Genomic DNA, 22,031 nt, shown 5'->3' on the forward strand with positions numbered 1-22,031 from the left:
TAAGTCATTAGCTATTTACCATGAAATCATTCTTAATTCAAGTCAGGGAAGAAAAATGTTTGCCTACAATATTTAAAACCGGTGATTGTAAAATTTTCTAAATTCAAAGGCCAAAAGGAAATGGAAAATGAATGCAGAGGTTTGGTCATTATTTATGTTGGCTCTCAAGTTTCCTCTCACCCATCATGAGACAGCTGAGGGACTATCAGGAGTTCGCATCTTCTTGACTTAGGATCCAGCTCTAGAATAATTACATTCTCATGGAAAGGGATCTTGGCTCAGGGAAGAACATTACCTTTCATAGTATATTCCTTTAAATATATTTTAAGGATGTGCCCAAAATCGAATTTCTCTTCCCACAAAATTTTGAACCCTCACTTCTTCAGTAAAAGATGATCCTTCACTTTGGATCTGTTTGTATTAATTATCCTTGCCTCTTTAAAAATGCTGCTTTCTTTTTGGCAAACCAGACATAGTCATCTCCTTGGCTTGAGTATTAGCAGACTATTAATCACTTTATCACCAATGAATACACATCTCTTTCACGTGATCGAAGCTGAAAATACTTCTGAAAAATCAGTGTGTATTATCTCTTTAATCAGGAGGTTTTATTTCACGCAAGGCTTCACCCATGTTTTAGACAAACATAACAATGGACTATGCCACATCTGTCTGTTGGTTATAATCACTGGAGCAGACACAACTGAGCTCTACCCCATAAGGTAAGTCAGGCATGGGATGACTGAAGAGTATCCCGAGCTGACAGCTACATTTGTAGCACAGGGTCTGATTCACTTTCGTACATGGTGTAGCTAAGTGGGGTCAGTGGTGCCCGCAGGTTCTCATGCAGCACTTCTCAGGCACTGCAGCTGCACCCCAAAACCCCTGCAGGAACAGGGTCCTCCAGGCACAGGCTACCTTTGCAGGAGTCCCAGCATTTGCAGAGAAGATGCGCAGGATAAAGCCCCTTGCAGCTGAGGAGGCAGCAGAAACACCCAGGTAGGGCAAGGAGCGTGTGTGCCAGGCCACAAAACCCATCCCAACAGATGGAGTGGAAGCACTTGAGGACTGTGAGAAATTATTTTGTTTGGGATTTTTGATTTTGCTCCCTACAGACCTGTGAGTCATGAGATATGAGAAAGGCCCATGAGACTAAAAAGCAGCAAAACTGTTTTCATATATATGAGTTTGATGCAGTAGAACCTCATTTCAGGATTGTCTTCAAAGGGCAAACTAATTATGTGAACAGAAGGTGGGCAAAACAAGTATTTAACCAACTTATGGGACTGAGCAGAGCAAAGAAACAGGGCATTTCTTCCTGAGCAATCTGTTGGTAGAGGGATTTCTATCAGGTGTTCAGAGATGGTAGCAATATGGAGGACTGTCTAATCTTCTGGAAAGCCATTTGGAACAGGACCATATGGAGCTATTTTCATTGTGGCATTGGAAAAAAGATAGCAATAGAGCAGAGAAAGGAGAAGCCAGAGATAGTAAAAAGCCTTACAGAAGCAGAGGCAGGCTGCGTAGAGCCTTTTGAAGGATTCAGCTGTAACCTGCGGTTGAATTTAGACAAAAATTAACTGATGAGCAGGGGACAGTGAAGTATGACTTGTGGCTCTTGATAAAGACAGCAGAAGTGCAGTTCAATTTCAGTGTAGAGCACTGTCTTTTAGGCAGCTTATAAACTTTCATACTTGCCATGCCTGACGCAGGTTCAGAAACTAAGATTAAGTTTGTGCTATGGAAAAGGGCAAGTAGGATGATAAGGCATAGATGAAAAGGGCAAACAAAGAGCACTAATCCTTGGGCAGGAAGATAAGGCAGTTTGGGGAGCCAGAACTTTCTCTGTTAATCTGTATGAACTTGAGGCTCTGTTTCAGGATGACCATAAGAGACAATATTTCTAGCAGACTTGTCCTTGAGGGAGCACCAGGAGCACTCTAACACCCAAGAATGTAAAATCAGTAAGGGTCTGGAAAGAAATAGCCCATAAAAAATAAATGAGGTGGCTGCAAAGAGGATTATGGGTGCCTTCATTCCTCTAGGACAGATATTGACAAAAGGATGTGATGAATTCAGAATGATACGCGCAGCCCCCCTCTTAGCCTCATAGAGTTTCCATAAATGATGGTGGTGACCCTTGATTAGTAATTTGATACACATTTTCCTTGACCTAGCAGTATCAGTCATTCTTACCCACGGCCTTGTAACATGGCTTGCAAACTGTAACACCAAATTGGTATTTCAGCTATTACCAGTTCACCATAATGACTTCAATTTGCTGGAATTCAGGATCCAGGGATAGTATTTCTTCAAGAAAGCAATGCCAAGAGGTTGGTTGGTGACCAGCACAGCCTCTGGCAATTCATCAAAATGCAGTACACAGAGAGTGAAATGGGAAGAGGAAAGCCTCTGGTAGCTTACTGTCCTCAGGACTTTGTTGAAAAGGGAGGGAAGAAAGGAGAGTAGTAAACAAAAATGCGGTAGCAGACTGGAATGTATGAAGTCCCTATGGCCACATGGAAGGACAGAGGGTTTCTGGGCAGAAGCTGCCTTTAGAGTGTAAACAAGCTAGACACCCACAAAGGACCAACCCATGCTGCCACAGGAGGAGTGGAGAGAAATTAGAAGGGGGCCAAGAAGGATCATTCAAATAATTGCAGATGTTGTTGGGGGACACTTAGAATCATAGAATAGTTAGGGTTGGAAAGGACCTTAAGATCATCAAGTTCCAAGGCCCCTGCCATGGGCAGGGATACCTCACACTAAACCATATCACCCAAGGCCTCGTCCAACCTGGTCTTGAACACTGCCAGGGATGGAGCATTCACAACCTCCCTGAGCAACCCATTCCAGTGCCTCACCACCCTCACAGGAAAGAATTTCTTCCTTATATCCAATCTAAACTTCCCCTGTTTAAGTTTTAACCCGTTACCCCTTGTACTATTACTACAGTCCCTAATGAAGAGTCCCTCCCCAGCATCCCTATAGCCCCCCTTCAGATACTGGAAGGCTGCTATGAGTTCTCCATGCAGCCTTCTCTTCTCCAGGCTGAACAGCCCCAACTTCCTCAGCCTGTCTTCATACAGGAGGTGCTCCAGTCCCCTGATCATCCTTGTGGCCCTTCTCTGGACTCGTTCCAACAGTTCCATGTCCTTTTTATGTTGAGGACACCAGACCTGCACACAATACTCCAGGTGAGGTCTCACGAGAGCAGAGTAGAGGGGCAGGATCACCTCCTTCGACCTGCTGGTCACGCTCCTTTTGATGCAGCCCAGGATACGGTTGGCTTTCTGGGCTGCGAGTGCACACTGAAGCTGGCTCATGTTCATTTTCTCATCGACCAACACCCCCAAGTCCTTCTCCGCAGGGCTCCTCTGAATCTCTTCCTTGCCCAACCTGTAGCTGTGCCTGGGATTGATACTTAGATCTTGTATGCATAGTGGCAGTGATTGCACAAAGGCACGGTGCACTCACCATTGCAAAATTTGATGGTCATAGACAAATGAGGTTTATCTGTTAAAGAGCAAACATGGTTCACCATAACAAACTTGTAAGGAGTCTGTGGTGCCATTTAGGACTGTTACAGGTGCTAAACAGCTGCCATTACAGAAGCTCATCATAGGTCAGCACCTTTTAGTACCTGACAGGGTGACTGTCTTGGAGCTTAGGCACAAACTGCCACTCTTAAGACAAGAATGAAGTCGGTACTCAGCTTCCTACATTACAGCACTCTGGTGGGTTAACTTGGGCCAACAGCCAAGCACCCGCACAGTTGCTCACTCCTTCCCTTTCTCCCACTCACTGCAGGGCACAGATTTGGAAAAAGAGAAAGCCTTGATGATGTGCAAGCACTGATCAGCAATAGCCAAAGCACTGGTGTTTTATCAATGTTTTGATCACAAATCCAAAACACAAACACCATAAGGCCTGCTATGACAAAGAATTACCACCATTCCAGCTAGACCCAGTACAAGCGTGATAAATCTTCTGATGATATTTTGATAGATGCTTAACACAGGCTAATTGTTCAACATAAAACTAGACTTCTGTGAAAAGTATTAAAAATTGTAATACTAGCAACTAAAATAAATTAAATTATGTAGTCTGGAAAAGCAGAAAAAATGAAAGCTGGTAAACAAAGTGAATCTTTGTGCAAAGAGAAATAAAAGAGATGCATATTTTAAAAATGTCTTATAACCTTTAGCTCTCAGACAGCAAGTATTTTGAAAACATATTTATTAAAAAGGACATAATTCTGGAACACAACTGAAAAGCAAAGCAAACCTTCTGCCATTGTTCAAACGCTGCAGTTTCCTAAGGAGAAGTCATAAGACTTCCCAACCTAAAGAATGCTGATATTTTGCATTCTTTTCATGTAAGAAGAGAGAGGACTGGAGAGATAACAGAAGAAAGAATGTGTTAGCCTTATACCCTTGAGCTGTGATGAAATAAGTCTACTTCCATTTAATTTTGTTCAGTTTATAACAAAGCATTCAGCAGAAAACATCAATAAGAATGTTGACACACTCATACTCCTTCTAATAAGAATGAAAAAGAAGTATAGTTGCAGTATAGAATTCAGCTGAAAAAGGATTTTTGCTGTTTAGCAGTTAGTTCTCTCTGTAACATAGTATCTCTAAAAGAAGATTATTGGGTAGATTTACAGCTGAGCTATGTGTTAAGATCAGTTCAAAGATTAAAAAAAATGACTACATTACTCTAGACAAAGATAGATACATTTCAAGTATATATACACCATAATATGTAAGTTCCTGTTGTCCACTTCTTAACATTCTCTGGAAGGAACTTAAATAATGCATAGAGCATAAAGACCCGAACTTTGCACCTGAACTTTGCAATAGATACATTTGCTGCAAATTTAACAGAAATCTTAGGTCATCTGCCAAAGGTCTGAAACTAAGGCAGTAAGGCTCTTCCAGGAGAAAAAGTGGCTATCTCTTAGATGGATAAATTGGGGTCAGGTGAAGCCTATGTCAGGTACCGTTACTGTGGGAAGCCGAGTACCAACTTGTGTCTTAGGAGTGACTACTTTTGTCTGAGCTCCAAGAAAGTCACCATGCCGGGACTGAAGTGAGCTGATGAGCTTATGTTAATGGCAGCTGTTTAGCACCTGTAATAGTCAACCCTACAGTCTTAAAAGGTTATTTCCTAGAGGCTAGTGACAACTGCCCATACTTGGGTACATGCAAAACCTCCTCCGAAGCCAGGAACAATTTCTACAAAATAAAGAGCCTGAAGATATAGAAATCAATAAAGTTGGGTGTATGTACCATAGATGTGGTATCTGACCCTAAATATTAAATATTGAAACAAAGCAACCATCAATTCTATGAGTGCTTACTACAAGGTTTGCTGTCAGCAAGGCCCTATGTTCCCATCACAGCCACCAAAATCCGCCATATTCTGATGTTAAGTTTTTTGAAATAAAATGCATGAAAACAAAACAAGACAATACAAAACAAAAACCAAACACCAAATCCAATGTGTTTCGAAACACTAAGAATCTAAATTAACTTGACCTTTTTTCATTTTCGTTTTTTGACCAACATAAATTCTTTCCTTTATTCAAATAGCACAACTTCTATAGGCTCAAATCAGTTGCAATCTCAAAGACAGAATGTGATGAGAAGCAGAGGAACAGAAAAGTGATGCAAAGGTTTGTACAATACCTAATTTTCTTGAGCCTCATTTGGGAGCCATACCAGTAGCTTCCAGGAGCAATCACAGTCCCGTTCCCACAGACACTGAAGCTGCGATGTGACTCACAAACCCTGAGAGTCTGTGCACGCTCACACCCATGTGGAGGGCAGCCTTCTCATCTGCAGAGCTAGAAGAACAAGACCCTCTTTAACTGGGCAGCAATAATATGCCTGTTATCTATAACAACAAAATATACAGTCTTTTTAATAAGTCCCAGACTAATGAGAAAACAGAGGGGCCTGGCTTCTGTTTTCAATTTTGATGCTAGTTTGGCTTTGTCAACTTATTTTTACCTCTCTGTGCTTCCATTTACCAATTTTAACACAGGGAATAATAAAAATTATGGCCTTTATGCAGAATGTTGAGATCTTTGAATGAAAAAGCTCCAAAGGATGCCTTTTGCTTTTACTTTGCCTGTTGAACTAAATATCATCTTTCCTCAGTCTCTCTGTCCTCCCTTCTTCCCTCCTTCTCTCTTTTCCCCTCTTTCTTCTTCCCTCTGTCCTCCAACCTTCCTCCCTTCCTTCCTTTGAATCTATAAATTGCTCTATTAATCTTTCATATCAGAATACTTCTGTAGTATTACCACTGTGAGTAGTGTCCTAAGGCAGAACTGAATTGCACTGAAGAGGAGGAAAGGAAGAACGGTGGTATTTTGTAGAGCAAGGTCTCTGGAAACTCACAGGGGTTTATTTGCTTTGCCTGCTTTATTTTTCTTCCAGTATATAGCGTGAGACATTTATAAAGATTTTAATGAAAAGCACTAAATTTTAGCTTAATGTGAGGCCATATTGTGACAGTGGTTTCCATTTGAGTTTTCCTTTAAGGTGTAATTCTCCTGTGAAGTCAATATAAATTTCTACTTCAGCTGCATGGCAAATAACAACCTGCAACTGTTCTTGAGAGAAAAGAAACCTACTGTGAATTATGTCACTCTGGCATGCACTATGTCTAAAATTTAACAGCTAAAATAATATTGTAAACAACAGTGGGGAGAAGCAAATGTAAAAAGTAGTAATTGCATCTAAGATAACAATTAACAGAAAACCAGAATGCTTTTGTGAAAAAAGCATATAGAGCAGCTTCTGAACATGCTACAAACCTCCTAAATTTGATTCACATCTCAACAGTAATCCATCATACTGAGAAATTGCTTTTTGTGCTGATTTAACGTTTGATAACAGCTCAGAAGTCTGAACTATATGACAATATAACGTAGGAGTGGCAATGTAAGGTTGCTACATTTCTTTATTCTACCTTTCTGATGAGATAGACCTGTTGTATACTTTTTACCAGAAACATTTCCAAGGAAATTTACTGAAATATTAAGATAAAAGAGTGTTTGAATTTTGCAATTGCATTATGATTAAATTCAGTAACTTTTAACACTTACCGGATTTAGAGGTTTTCCCCAATGGGAACTTATTCTAATTCTAAAGAAAAACAAACTAATTATATGGGTCTTCCTGGAAAACTGAATTAGTACACCCAGTGAGCAAATAAATTTGTGTTCCTTGTCAGAGTAACAGTATAGTTAGAGTAACAACATGGAATCAATACAATCATCAAGATACAGAGAAACCAGCAAACACCAGCAATCCAAATGACTTCAATAAGTCAATGCAAAAACATGTGGTAAGGGAAGACTGGAAAACAACACGTTACTCCTTGCCCAAGATTTCTTTGCTTGTTTTCTTACACGAATTGTTTTTTTTTGGATGGTGGTCCACACAATCTCTGAAGATTTTCAAGCAAACCACAGTCCTAAAAACAGTATCCTTTTCTTAACCTGGAATAGCAGTGGACAGAACTGAAACAACCATTATCTGGCTTCCTTTACATATTTACATGGAAGTAGAAAAGCAGGGAACTTCCCTATCTTCTGACTGTATTGTTTTATGTAGTGGGTACTGATACATGCAAATAAAAATCTGCAAACCCAAAAAGTCAAAGATCAAATTCCAAAGAAAACCTTTTAGTTTGTTTATCATTTCTTGGAGCTATCACGCTACCCTAAAAATTTCACAAAGGATTAGAACTACATGGAGAACCCATATTTTTATTAACTGGTTGGGAAGAATGTGAGGAAGAGAAAAATAATTTAGTTTCTTGGTGGTTTTTAATCTTAAAAAAAATAAAAATCTTAAAACATCCTGTTGAAACAAAATAGCCCAGCCTTCAAAACAACTAGCCGTTTTGGGGCAAAACTATTTTGGATGCATTATCAAAATCAGCTGGTAGTTTCCATTGACTTGGTTTTTATCTATAGATTTGGCAAAAACCTATTCACTGAGAAAGTTTTGCCCACCCTATGGCTAAATACAGAGCAGTTTATCATGCTTCCCAGGATTTACAGCAAGCATGTGCATATGTGTGCTGGAAATTGCAGCATAAGTTGAGTGGCAAAACACTTTGCTGCCTTTTAGGTGCTGCATGACCCTTGGTTGTACTATAATTTCCCCCTGACTTGAGACCAGAAAACATTTTTCTATGTGTTTCTGTATTTTCAGACAGAATATAAGACTTTGCTTGAGGCCCTGAGTGAAAGAAGCAAAATTGCAGCCATCTGTTAAGTACTAGGGAGTATTTTCAAAATAGACATAAACGGTGTCCTAATCATAGTTCAACAGACTGCTTGCTTTTAAAATAGACTGTTTACTGAACATACTTTGGCCTGTAAGAACCTAGTATTACTGTCAAAAGTGCTGTGGAGGGCCAACTGCCACTGAAAATAGCTTTTATATGTATGCTTTTGCACACTTTCCTATCTAATCTTTTCACACGTTTTCTTTTAACTTAGTCTTTAGGATCTGTAAAGGGCTTTTTTCCTATTTTTGGTTGGTTTGGGTTTCTTTTTTCCTTTTTTTTTTTTTTTTTTAATGCAGGAGCTGGATTTTCCCCTGCACCATCACAACAAAAGACACAGCTTCTTTCTGTTTGCTATTTCAGTTAAAATTAGTAGTAGCTGTAGAGTATTCATTCTTAGTTGTACTGGATAATGTCACGGATACTCAAGATGTCTATTATGAGCTCTTGCCTATTAACTGAAGAGTTGTGGAATCCTTCACAAAAATGCTCTTATTCACCAGCCCTCAAAACACCTTAAAAAGTGAAATAAAACCAGTGTGGTTTATTTACTCTTCCATCACTGTTGCATTCCAGTGCCCTGTCTCATGATGCTGTCATTCACAAGCTTTCCAGTGGAGACTTGCCTTTGCTACAGTCTGTGGGAAAGGGTGTCAGCATGAGGTGTGGTTGATTTGGCAAAGGAAGTGACTCCACAGATAACTTTGTGTAAAAACTCTGCCTTTTTTCCATTGTAGTTTCCCACAGCTGCTCTCATTTGTGCGTGCTGGTACAAACAATGGGACTGCCAATTCCTGGCATTATAATGCCTGTCATTATACCTCTGTATTTCCTGTATGTTGGCATAATCAAGAAAGACATTGCTACTAATATTACGGCACCACAGCTAGCCAGAGAAATGCATGTTGCCTTAGATCTGCCAAAGAAACACTCACTCTGTTTCACAGAAGTGGAATCTCACTGACAACTTTTACAGGACGTCCTCATTTAGGTGCCTGATTTTACAAATCCCTATTACTAATTCTTTTTTGAAGTGGGATGTCTCCTTTTTGCTTTTCTTGCAACATCTAAAAAACAATAATGCAATAAATAACTGAAAACTAAATTCTATCCTATGGTATCATACTGACACCTATATAACTCTTCCGCAAGCACAGAAACTTACCATATGCACAGGCCCCTGTTGCTTGAGGAAATGAGTAATTATATGTACTGACAAGTATAGTGAGATCTGAGAACCTGCTCTGGAAAGCAGTGAAGATCTTTCCCTCTCTCCTGCAAGCCTGATCCTCTGTGTGCTGCCTCCTGCCTGACCTACCTTCAGTCTTTCCTCCCTCCCCCAGGGCTTCTCATCCTCATCTCACCCAACTAGTCCTGGCTTCCACTTCATTGCTTGAGGAAAGATTTTTCATATCTCCCACTGTGTCACTCACTCTGCTTCTTCAATTCTCATGTCACTTCTCCACTGCTCCCTACTCAAGTTTTTGTCCGTTTATCTCTCTCTCCACGCAGGCCAAGTCCTCCTGTGCCTTGTTTCTTCTTGTCTGCATCTCTCTTCTCCTCTTCCAGTTCTTGTTCCTTCTGCACCAGAATGGTTTCCCTTGGGATCCCAGCTTCCAAACCTGATGCAAAGCTGCATTTGTAGAGAATACCCAATTTTAGCTCCACGTTTCTGAGGCATACTCAGGATAGCTGTTGTATTTTGGCTGTGAAGCCACAGCAAGCCTTCATACAAATGCTTGTGTCAATAGACACATGCAAAGTCCTGTAACATTAAGAAATGTTTCCAGCTTTTGCAAGACCAGCCAAACCACGTCTTTGATGTAATTCTTCCTCCCAGTGCACCTCCACATACCAAATAATTGCACTGAAATATGAAATTATAACTGATTCTTACAGAAAAAAATATTAACTTGTAGGGGTTTTAATGTCATAAGGCACAGTTTTTTTTTTTATTTCAGTTCCATAACAGCAGGTTTAAGGTAATTGTGCAACAGCAAAAATTCATACCGACTCCAGTAACCAGCACAGGGACATCCAAACCAAACATGCCTGTTAAAATGAAGAATAACTGAAAATAGAATCTTGTAATTCTAATCCAGAGGATAGTGGACAAACATTAAAATCTCCATTTAGGAGATAATTCTGCTCTATTCTATAATCTGAATAGATTTTGACAGACTGGAAAGAGAATTGGAGTAATTTATGTTAAGATACACAGAAGGTGACAAAACTGAAAATACAAACTGAGACTCTACAGTGTCATATGTGTAAGAATTTGCAATTACCCAGCAGCAAAATGCAAGGACTTAGTTATAGCACTTTTTGTAATGTTTGTTCATGCAGGCTGTTAAGTATACTATGATGTGATTGTATTTCAGACTGTTGCCAACAGGACCCTGTGTATTTGCCCATCACTTATATTTTTACAATGGTAATATGATTGTAACAAAGAGTACTAGCAAATAACAGAAGCGTTACGACACTAATTTCCATATTACATACCTAGGGACAAGAAGACAAAGTGCCAGGTCCTGCACTTAGGTCACAACAACCCCAAGCAATGCTGCAGGTTTAGGAAAGAGTGGCTGGAAAGCTGCTCGGCAGAAAAGGACCTGGGGGTACTAAGTGACAGAGCTGAACATGAGCCAACTTGTGCCCGGGCAGCCAAGAAGGCCAACAGCATCCTGGCCTGTATCAGAAATAGCACAGCCAGCAGGGCCAGGGCAGTGATCATCTCCCTGTACTCAGCACTGGTGAGGCCGCACCTCGAATCCTGTGTTCAGTTCTGGGCTACTCACTACAAGAGAGACACTGAGGTGTTGGAGCGAGACCAGAGAAGGGCAACAAAGCTGGTGAAGGGTCTGGAGCACGAGTTTTATGAGGAACGTCTGAGGGAAATGGGGGTGTTTAGTTTGGAGAAGAGAAGGATCAGGGAGAACTTATTGCTCTCTACAATTACCTGAAAGAAGGATGGAGTGAGGAGGTGGCTGGTCTCTTTCCCAAGTAACAAGTGATGAGGTTGAGAGACTCAAACTGTGCAGGGGAGGTTTAGACTAGATATTAGGATAAATTTCTTCACAGAGAGGGTGATCAGGCATTGGAACAGGCTGCCCAGGGAAGTGATGGAATCACCGTCCCTGGATGTGTTCAAAAACCACAGATTATGCCCCTAGTGACATGGTTTAGTGGTGGTCTTGGCAGTCCTGGTGTAAAGGTTGAACTTGGTAATTTTAAATGTCTTTTCCAACCTAGCTGACCCTATAATTCTATGAAACCACATACACTATCCAAACCGGACTTCAAAAGGCAGTCTGCTGCAGGAAGCAGTTACAAAAGGTAGAGATTAATTCCTATTGCTCGGGGAGGGAGGGTGGGGAAGGCAGGCTTCAGCAGGGGAGCTGTTTCGCAACTCTTAGCTTCACACTTAAACTGTGGCAAAAAGGATCATGCGCGCTTAAAACTCAGACCGCTAGGGAAACACACAGAGAAAATGAAACGGAGATACAGCGAATGGCAAAGCAAGCACCCCCCTCGGCCGCAAAGGGAACCGGCTGTAACACCCACCACAGCCTCGGCTCCGCTCGGCTCCGCTCGGCTCGGCCGGGCCCAGCCCCACCCCCGGTGCCAGCGGCACCGCCCTCCCCTTGCGAGGCGGGGCGAGGCGGGGCGGGGCGGGGCGGTCACGGTCACCTCCCCCGTTGCCCTGCTCCCCCGCGTTGGCGGCAGCCGCTTAGCGGGTGCGCGCCCGGACACCGCCCCCCGGTGGGCGCGTCCTGGCGCCGGCGCCCGGCGGCCACGTTGACAGGGCGGGAACGGGGCCCAGCCGCGCATCGCGGGGAAGGTTGGGCGCGGGTAGCGGGGTCGCTGCCACAGTAAAATGTCTTCGCCTCCCAGAGAGAAAGCAGAGACGCGGGCCGGACACCCTCCTGCTGGTACGGCCGCCGGGTCCGTCTCTCCGCTCTTTCTCTTCCCATCCCTGGGGACGGGACGGGGGGGTCTGGGTAGCCGCGGGACAAGCGGGCCGAGTGCCTCCGGGAGCGTCCAGTCGGGCGCCGGTTCCCCGCCAAGTCCCGGGGCGGAGGAGGGTGAGTGAGGGCGCCCACTCCGCGCCGCCGCCGCTGCTGCTGGGGGTGTGAGCCCCGGGCAGTTTCCCCATCCTCCTCCGCTCGCAGGATCCGGCTGACTCGGCGTCTGGCACCGGGACGGGTGCGCGGGTACCCGCAGTGGCTGCCTGTCGCCCGCCCGCCCTCTCCCAGCTTCCCTGGCCCTCCAGCAACCGGTAATGGGGGCCACGGTCCCTGCCCTGCTTTTCCCAGGGGAGCCCTCATGTTGCTGGCAAACGCCCACCGAGTTTGTGCTGTTCGGCATCTCCGGCTTCTGACCCGGGAGACGAATAGCCTTGTCTTCATGGATCCTCCTCCGTGAGGGCATCCCGGCCCCGAGAGGCCTACGAAACCACCGCCGGCGGCTGATGCCGGCGGGAAGGAGAGGAGCAGTCTGGCGACATCGCCGCCTGCATGGCTGTTGGCAGCACAGAGCACGCCGAGCAGACACAGTGCGGATCAGTAGTAGTCCGTGCATCCCTTTTCCCCGTGAGCATTATGGGGCCAGTGCTGGAGCCAGTGCACGCTCCCGGCTTTAATTCTGGAGGCTGGCAGGGTAGGAAACGCATAAAGCGGTCAGCAAGCTGCCCTGCGAAAGAGGTCCAGTATCTTCTACCCACTGCTGTGAGTTTATGGGTAAGCCGAGCAGCGGGTGGTCTGTGGAGGAAGCTGGGGTTCTCCTTTGGTGGGGCGCTGCTCTGCCGGTGACTATACACAACAGTTCCTCTCTACTACACAGACGGGGTTCAGGTACTCGCATTACCAAGGTGTCTTGTACCTCCGTGGACTGTTAGCTTCTCCTCATTATTAGTTTTCTTAAAAAAAGGGAGCTTTGGTCACCATACCAGCAACTTTTCATGTGTCCTCAGTGTTTCCTGGTGCAGTTCTTGATTCTAAACCATGGGATGGTTAGTTTTATATTCAAATCAGTTGATGAGATTTAAAGCTAAATTTGAAAACAATTTTTGAACCCTAATCCAGTTATGTGGTTTTATTATGAGGACCTGAAATTCTTTTAAATAGGTAATAGAAGTGAGCAATGATGGCTTTGCTTTGAGGGGCAGATACAGTTCAGGGCTACAGTTAAGCTGATGTCGTGGCTGAGTAGGGTGATCCTACTTCTGCAGCCTCCCTTGTGACAGTAGCTCTTACCTGACCTGGTGAGCTGGCTCAGGGAACCAGACCAAAGCAACTTCCTCTGCATGAACAGCTTTTGCTGCCATAGCTCCTCGAGCTGGCTTGCCTTGAAGTGGGCTTCAGCATGAAAGGGTGGTTAAGAACTTGGGTTGGTATAGCTGTGTCTTCCTGACACACCTTCAGTGGGAAGGGAATGAAGGATAAGTGGCAGATATTTTCATTTAGATGCTTTGTAACTGTATTTTCTGATTCTGATTTTATGTTGCATGTTTGAGAGTTTTGCTTCAAAACCTGTCCTTTTAAAAAGCTGGGTTTCTTTTAGAGCTGAAGTGAGCCTCCATAGATCACAGGAGAAACCAGCAATGTACAATGCAAAAACACAACTGCAGTACAGTACAGATTTCCCTTGCTTTCAGAGTTATTTCAGCATTTTATTTTTTTTCTTTGTAAAACATGCATCCACATATGAACTGAAGAACTTTTGCAGCCATGTGCTGTTAAAGATCATTACCATCCCTGAAGGTTTTTTTGTATGTAACCAGTTCAGCTTTGGAAGGAAGGTAATACCCAAGTCTATCTTTGAGGCCAGAAAAAACCTAATACTTTACATTATCTTCAGATTGTTTCTGGAAGAAGATGGTTCTGAGCTGGTTGGCAGAGGAAGCTGGCCTTGTGGTCTTCTAACATTAGGAATATCCACAATAAATGTGCTGACTAGCTTCAGTTTATATTTACTGTAGGGGCTGAAGCTAGGTGTTACTCCTCCATCTCAAACTGGTTTAGATCCCTGAGCAACAGTGTAATGCAGTAGGGCAGTGTGCAAACAAATTTTAATAAAATGAAAGTCAAACATTCTTAAATAAAAGATCACTACATAAACTCATGTGGAATTGTGTTCCTAAATAACAAGGCAAGTTCCTAGCAAGGCAAATATGTGAATAGGGGATCATTTTCTGACTAATGGCTTAAAAGCTCTGGTTTTGCTGCATACAGTTGTATAAAGAACCCTACCAGTAATTATGGATGTGTCTTACTCCACAGAGTATGAATTAGACACATAAAATTTAGGAAGGATTCAAGTAATCAAATTACAGCAGAATTGTCAAATTTGTTGTTTTTCATATGCACTGTTAGCCCTCCCTTACTCAACTGTGTGCAGTCTGTTAGCTTCCTCTCTGCACTGATCTTTTGGGGGGGATGAGGGGCAGGAAAGACAAGAACAGCACTTGGAAAGACAAAGGATAATGAAATGGAGAGAAACCTCGAGACCTCAGGCTGATAATAGGGTGCATGAAGCGATTTTGAACTCCATTCTGAAACGTAAGAGGGCCCCAACTTAAGCTTTAAGTATCCATCTGTCAGTGAGATCAATGCATCTGTAATAGATTGCTGAGTAGGTTTGTGCAGCTTGCAGTCCCTCTAAAGCAGTCTGCGTAATTATGCTTTTAGCTGTTCATTTCTTCTAGTAGATATTGTGGAGGAATAAAGCAAGGTGATTGTGGTAATAGTTTATTTATGAAGCTTTGCAATTGGTTTTTGAAAATAGTTATGTGCTTTTTCCTGCATTTAAAAAATATAACTCTGAGCCAAGATTTCTGTGAAATGAAGGTATGTAATAGCTCTTACTTCCATTCTTCATACGTCTTATTGATGTAATGGAATCTGTTATTATACTGTACGTATGAAATAAATTTGGTATTAATATTTAATACTATACTTAAGGAAAAGGGGAAGCTGCTATAGCTCTTGATTATACTCTGGATTTCTAAAAACCCCTGTCTTATTGCTGTGACCAGGGGGTGATGTGGGTTGAGCTGGAAGGTTTCTCCAGAAAGGACTGCCTCAGGTCTGCAACCTGGGTGAGTGAGCTGTGGCACTTCTCTAGGTGCTTGGTGCTTGCTTGAGCTCCTTGGAGTTTATTTCAGAATTCAGTCCCAGAAACTGGGAGCAGTTTGAAAGAATTGTGGAAGTGGGGTGAGGGGAAAGGAGAGGTGATAAATAGACTGAGAATGTTTCCTGATTCCAGATTGTCTTGAGTGGTAATTGATTTACAGAGTTTAATGCATTTCAAAAGGAGTAGTCATAACCTTAAGAGGAACACATGCTGGCATTCACAGGACAAACAAGACAGTCCTGTCTGCCTCTCAGGGGGAAAACATGACAGATAATAATTAATATCCAAAACTTGGCTGTTACCTAGCGGCGGGACAAACAGACCTGTGTGGCACTCTTCTTGGAGTGTGCTGGCAGGTAATCCCCTCTATTTCATGCTTTAGAGGCTGGTGGCCTGTTGGCCATCACCACCACAGCCATTCCTGGTCCCCTCCTGCCTTAGCACAGATCCCGCCTGACCTCTCCTGAGCAAACATATGCAGCTCGAGCTCCTTCGTCAGCTGGGAACTGCTTTCTTCCTAATCCCAACACGGTGTCACTGGGACCCTCCTCTTCTGTGCACTTATATTTGGCAGTATTCTGGAAGGTACTTTATCAGTTATTTAAATCCTCTCTGCACTGTGCTGGATTTACTATGAGGAAATCAGAGGTCTTGCTCTTTCAAGGGTGACTTCTAAGTGACAAAATCACGGTCCTAAGCATCTGTCAAATTATGTGGTGAATGCTAGGTGAGTAAGAAGTAGATGAATCCTTGTAAATCCCAAGAGAATCTTGCAAATGGAGTGGGTCTTTCTTTTGTTTGGTGGATGTAATAATTATTTCTTCTCCCTGTCTAACCCTGAGATAGTGTAGTCTGGTTGAGACCTTTTGAAAAGGAATGTGAATTATGTTGCAAAGGTATTTATCTTAAGCTAAACCTCTTGGAAATAGATTGGGTATGAGCATGCTGTGTCAGGGGTGGCAGAGATGTACATCACCTCTATGTACAGCATGCTCATCTAATTACTTCACTTTTGGTCTCAGAAATACTATTACTACAGTTGTTTGCTGGATTCTTCTTTTGGTCTCCCAGATCTGCACAGTAACCCTGGACTGTGCACAGTAACCCTGGACTTATTCAATTGTTCAACAACAGACTTTTAGCTGTCTGTATTATGCCTGTTAACATTAGTGCAGGAAATCAGATTATTAAAATTATTAAACTACTGCCTTGGTCAGTCACTGCTGTGCCTTTTAATTGTCTGTTTATTTGCTTTTTAATGCCTGTTAATTCTACATGCAGACAGATCTGAATGTGTTAGCTGCATATCTTTGCTAATAACAGATAAAGTGCAAATAAGTGGCTGGTGGCCTGATAGTATGCAATATGAGGGGAGAGAGATTTTAGACCACCTAAATTAGCACTGAATTTCTGGGTACTGTTTTCTGTTGGACAGTGAAGAATGTTAAGGTGTGCATGTATATACCAGAAGTGCTGTTGTAACCAGGCAGATGTTGCTGTGGAGACAGCATCTTCTGCAAAAAGTAATTTGAAAGGGAACTAGTAAGAACCGATTGTGCAATGTTAAATTTATAAAGCAATGTAAACCAAACATACCAATCACTTTGATTACCTGAGATGTTAGAAGAAGGCAGCACTTGACAGAACTAGGAGTGTTTGCATTTGCAAATAAATTTCTAAGGACTTTACATCAAGAAAAGTTAATAGGAATTTCACTTTTGTTTAATTTTTAAAATTACATTTCTTTGTTGCCTAACCTTTCTGGTTTTCCTTGTCTCATGTGAAACATTTCTCACCAACTTAAATCTTGTAAGTTTTATGCTGGAGAGAGGACATAATGGTTAGTGTTTTGATGGGGTTTTTGTGTGTGTGTGTGTGTGTTTGGTTCTTTTTTAATGCATTATAAGGGCACACAGGTTTTGATAGGTTTAAAAAGATACTTTGGTTTTGTCTGTTGATTATGTGCCTTTAGTTAATGTCCTTTATTGAATCAGAAGTTTATCTTTCAAATACCACATAGAGTTTAGAATCCATCTAAAATATCCCAGAGCCAAAGGCCTGTCACAGTCTCTGTCCTGGGGCAGGTTGCTTTCTCTTTGCTGCCTGACTTCACCCAGGCTGTAAAATTAATGCACAGAAGTGTCTTTTCCAGTGCTGTCCTGTTTAAGAACTGGGAGCTAAACCTGGTTTTAGATTTCAGGGGTTAGCACTGGACTGCTGTGAGGTGCTTTAATCGTTCTGAGACTGGACACAGGAGAGCTGTCAGAAGTACAGCTGCCCCTCGCCATGCTGGCAAGCCACTTCGGCTCCTTCCAACTGCTGCTCTGGCATCCTGCTTGCTCCGGCTGCTGCAACTCTGCTGAGGCTGTCCACAGACTTACTGTGTCACAACAATGTGTAACATACACCAGTGTGTTTGTAGGTGGTTTTACTGACTCCTGACCACAATAGCGGTTTTCTGATATTGTTACTGGTGGCTGTGTAACCCATTGAATTAGCTAACAAGTTGTATCGTCTTACCCTTGGCTGCCCTGTGTGTATAGCAATGATTGAAACAACAAAAAAAATAAAAATCCCAACAAACCAACCCATACAAACACAATATTAAAACAGAGGGCAGATCAACAGCAGATGGCCTGTTGCTCTGCAGTTTTAGGTCTGGTTAGGTTGCTGGTTTATATTTCACTTTGGAGGGGATAAATCATGAACACAAATGGATTTGCTTTTGGTGCTCATTTTTTGTTTCAAAGCAATTCTTTCAATTTTGTGCCATTTCTAAAACTGAATCATGACAAGGATTTGAAATGTGGTAAATGCTTATGTTTTGCAAAACAAAAAGCTCTGTTCTAAAGGGTTAACAGTTGTCCTAAATTTTGCTTTTTATTATACTGCTTGTGAAGTACTTCTTCGTATAAATAGTATTATTATAGTTGTTGTTTTTAACTTGAAAAGACAGAGTAAGGTTCTTCAACCCTTCTTGTTTTATGGGAGTATTTAACATTGATGTTCATGGACTTCTGCATAGTGTTACGCGAACCATCACCTTGGTTTGTTCTTCTGACTGCTGCAAGTTATTAAGGGTGGGAGGAAAGCTGAGTTTTCTAAAATAGTTTTGGAAGCAGGTGGTAAAATGAACTGCAGCTTCTCAGGATGAGCAGAGATGGATGGCATGATGTGATAAAGAATGGCAGATGTGGTCTTGGACTAGCTGTTCCTCAGGCTTGCCACTTTTAAATGCTTCAGACCACTTTTTGTAACTGTGATTACTATTACCCTACTTGGCAAAGTTTTAGGGGAGAAGGGAGGCTTATCCTTAAAACATTTTTCACTTATGCTGATCTGACTGAGTTTCGTTCTGTCTCTTTAATTTTTGTTCCAGTGAAGGCTGGTGGGATGCGTATTGTTCAGAAACACCTGCACAATTCTGATGCCAAAGAAGAAAAAGATAAGGATGACCAAGACTGGGAAACCAGCAGGTGAGCACTTTGGTTTGGGGCATGTGCTACAGTGAATTTCCGTGACCTTGAACCTTGTCACCATTTGGTCAAACCGGTTGGTTTTGTATCATAAAATCGATTTAAAGCAGTAAGAAGTTACATGCTCTTTCAAGAGAATTGGGGAATTTGGGAATTTTTACCTTGCTGAGCCTCCTTTAAATGACCTTACCAGGTAAGTGAAGGTTAGGAAAAAAGTACAGTTAAAGAAAAACATCAACTTTCCTAAAATCTATGCATACTGCTTCAGACTGTGCAGACATACAGAGAGTAGGCATATTTGGACACAAGCATTAGGCTGTCAATCTGTGTATGAAGGTGATCTTGCTGTGGGATAGATGATTCCTTGTACCCTTTGGCCCATACTTTTTTTCTCTGTGAGGTATTTGACAATGTGGTGCTTTTAAAAGACAAGTAAAAAAATCAGTGGTATTAATATCTGCTTTTATTTTAGGTAGGAATACAGCAGTTTCAGTGGTGGAGCATACAAGACAAACAGCAGTTACCTAGATCTATTTTTAACTAGATCTATCCAGTAATTGCTGTGTAGAATTGAAAGCAGGGAGGTTCAATGAACTGTTGCTGTATTTCTGTTCATACAAAGACGCCTGGTTTTGTGCTGCTTTTTCTTGTAACCAAGACTATATTTGCCCAAGATCTTTGTGTACTAGCTTATTGCATGGGTTTGTCCTTGCTATTTGCTCAAGGTAAAAAAACAAACAAACAAACATTCTTGTGCTTTGAGAAGTAGCCTGACTTACATGATGTTTATTTTGCATGTAAAACAATGGTAATAAATAAGCATTGTGAAAATGTCTGTATAAATAAGAACAACCATGTCTATTCACTAACTCACAACTTGAAAGGAAACACCTTCATGAGAAGGGAAAAATAATTTTAATCAATATAGCCAAATGAAAGGCAGGAAGATGAACTTTATGCCATTTCTTCCTTAACCGAGTTGGTCATCTTGTATTTCGGTTCAGTGGCACAGAACAGAGTCTGTACTGCAATGAGTTTTGTCCAAAGGAAGGAATCATATCTTGTGGTTAATTTAAACTGTGCTTGGGGGTACATTCTTTTATTTGAGGTGTGTTTGAGTTGGCTTTGGCTGGTTGCCAGGTCCTCACCAAGCTGCTCTGTCACTCCCCTCCTTAGCAGGACAGGGTGGGGAGAAAATAGGGTGGAAAAAACCTGTGGGTCAAGTTAAAGGCAGTTTAATAAAGAAAAACCAAAGACTATGCATGGAAGCAAAGGAACACAGAAGACAAGTACTCTATTTCCCATCAGTAGGTGATGTCCAGTATGTGTAGTGGGTGGTTCAGAAGACAAACATTGTAATAACAAATGCCCTCCCTCTCTTTTCTCTTTGCTTTTGTTGCTGATCAGATGTCATATGCAGTGGAATATCCTTTTGGTCAGTTTTGGTCAGCCGTCCTGGCTATATCACCTCTCAAGATCTTGCCTACTGCCAGCTTACTGATGAGGGGGAAACGTTGGAGAGACAGCCTTGATGCTGTGCAAGCACTGCTCAGCAGTAGCCGAAACACCTGGTGTGTTACCCACACCTTTCTAGCTAGCAATACCAAGGACAGCACTGTGAGGGCGGCTGTGGGGAAAATTAACTTCATCTCAGCCAGACCCAGTGCAGTGTTATATACCTGTTTATTATTACATTTCCTCAACCTCATGGTGAGGGAATCTCATTAGGATTATTGACAGGACTTCTTATGCCCGTTCACAGATCTACACCTCTGCTCCAGTATAGCTATCTGCTTTATAAAGGATTCTTCAAACACGATTTTAATTCCCCATGCCTCTCACTGAAATAGCATAAGGAAAAGTTAATTTTTAACCTTGATATTTGTGGCTGTGTCTGCTTTAGCAGGTGCTGTGTCACAATAGAAGAAGATTGGCAGGGAGAAACAGGCAGTGCTGGGTACTTCATGTTCGCACTGTGTGTTTTGGAGATTATTTAGTCTGGTCCTCTGGACTGAAGGTCCAGTCCTAGCTGGCATGTGTGAGGTGTTTCTTTGGACTGTCTGTTCCATTTCAGTGTTATCTTCAGGGAGTCCAGGTCAGCTGCCCTGAGACTAATCCACAAGCAAAGCAAAGCCTCTCCAGTTGAAGGATCAGGAGGAGTGCAGTCCTTATCCTGAGATGCTAACAAATACACACTGTATATTAATATTGTAAAGCAGGTCTGTGAGCAACGTTTATGGTTTAAAGGTAGAGGAGGAGGTTTAATGAACTCGACAGCTACTGTATTAACTAGGGAGCAGTTGGCTGTTGCACCCCATAAAATACACTCCTTCAGCCACCTGATCAGTTTATTTCCAAAATATGCACTCGGAGCGTGCTCTTCACCTTGGTTTTCTTGTAGAGGATGCGTTATTAGTCTGTATTAGGCACTTGTGTATTCATTCAGTTGTTCTTTGTATATTAATGCAGAAAAGATTGGTCTGAACTTCTTACTTCCTTGATTTAATCCTTTTGAGACAGAAAGCGTCAGAATTGACAAAAGGAGCATAGTTAGATGGGAACCAGCGTGAATTATAAAACAAAACTATGAGTTGGTTTACAAGTCTGAGACAAGTTGTTTTCCTGGTAGAACTGGGAAACCTTTGTTTCTGTGAGGGAGAAGGTTTGATGTGCCTGTTGTAGGCTCCTGTGGGAATGCTTGTACAGCTCCGGTGGCTGTACAAGCTATAGATGTGAACAAGAAGTTATTTAGCCTTAGACAGAATAGGCAAACTCCACAGGCCATAGTACTTGAAGTTGTTGTTTGTCAAAATTAAATTACGTTTGCAGCATGTCAGCTGCTTTTGTGCAGGAAGGTGCAGTCCCCTGGAGTTTCTCTGTCTGCTCCTGCTGATTCACAGTGCCCTTCTGAAACACTTGGATGTCTGATGCCTGTAGAGGGAGGTTTTTCAAGAGATAGGAACAGGTTTATCAGGAGGGGGAGAAGAAACCACTAGAATTCTACTCTGCTTCCTCTGTTACCAATATATATGTACCTTTTGGTCTTTGCTAGTTGGTATTTTATGTCCCTTTGGAAAGGAGGTTCAGAGACATCTGTGTGTTTAACTT

At 42.3% G+C, this 22,031-nt stretch overlaps 1 protein-coding gene across 1 annotated transcript in view; it reads left to right on the forward strand.

The window, feature by feature from the left end:
- The first annotated feature begins 12,087 nt into the window (after positions 1–12,087).
- Positions 12,088–22,031, forward strand: part of DAP (death associated protein) — a 52,739-nt gene continuing 42,795 nt past the window's right edge. Inside the window, exons 1-2 of the mRNA XM_062610846.1 lie at positions 12,088–12,245; positions 18,827–18,923. Coding sequence (XP_062466830.1) covers positions 12,191–12,245; positions 18,827–18,923 — 152 coding nt within the window. The 5' untranslated portion in view covers positions 12,088–12,190. The remainder of the gene's footprint in view (positions 12,246–18,826; positions 18,924–22,031) is intronic.

The sequence above is a fragment of the Pezoporus occidentalis genome, unplaced genomic scaffold (assembly GCF_034315485.1).
Source record: "Pezoporus occidentalis ecotype Australia unplaced genomic scaffold, CSIRO_AGI_Poc_V1 ctg15, whole genome shotgun sequence".
NCBI lineage: Eukaryota > Metazoa > Chordata > Aves > Psittaciformes > Psittacidae > Pezoporus > Pezoporus occidentalis.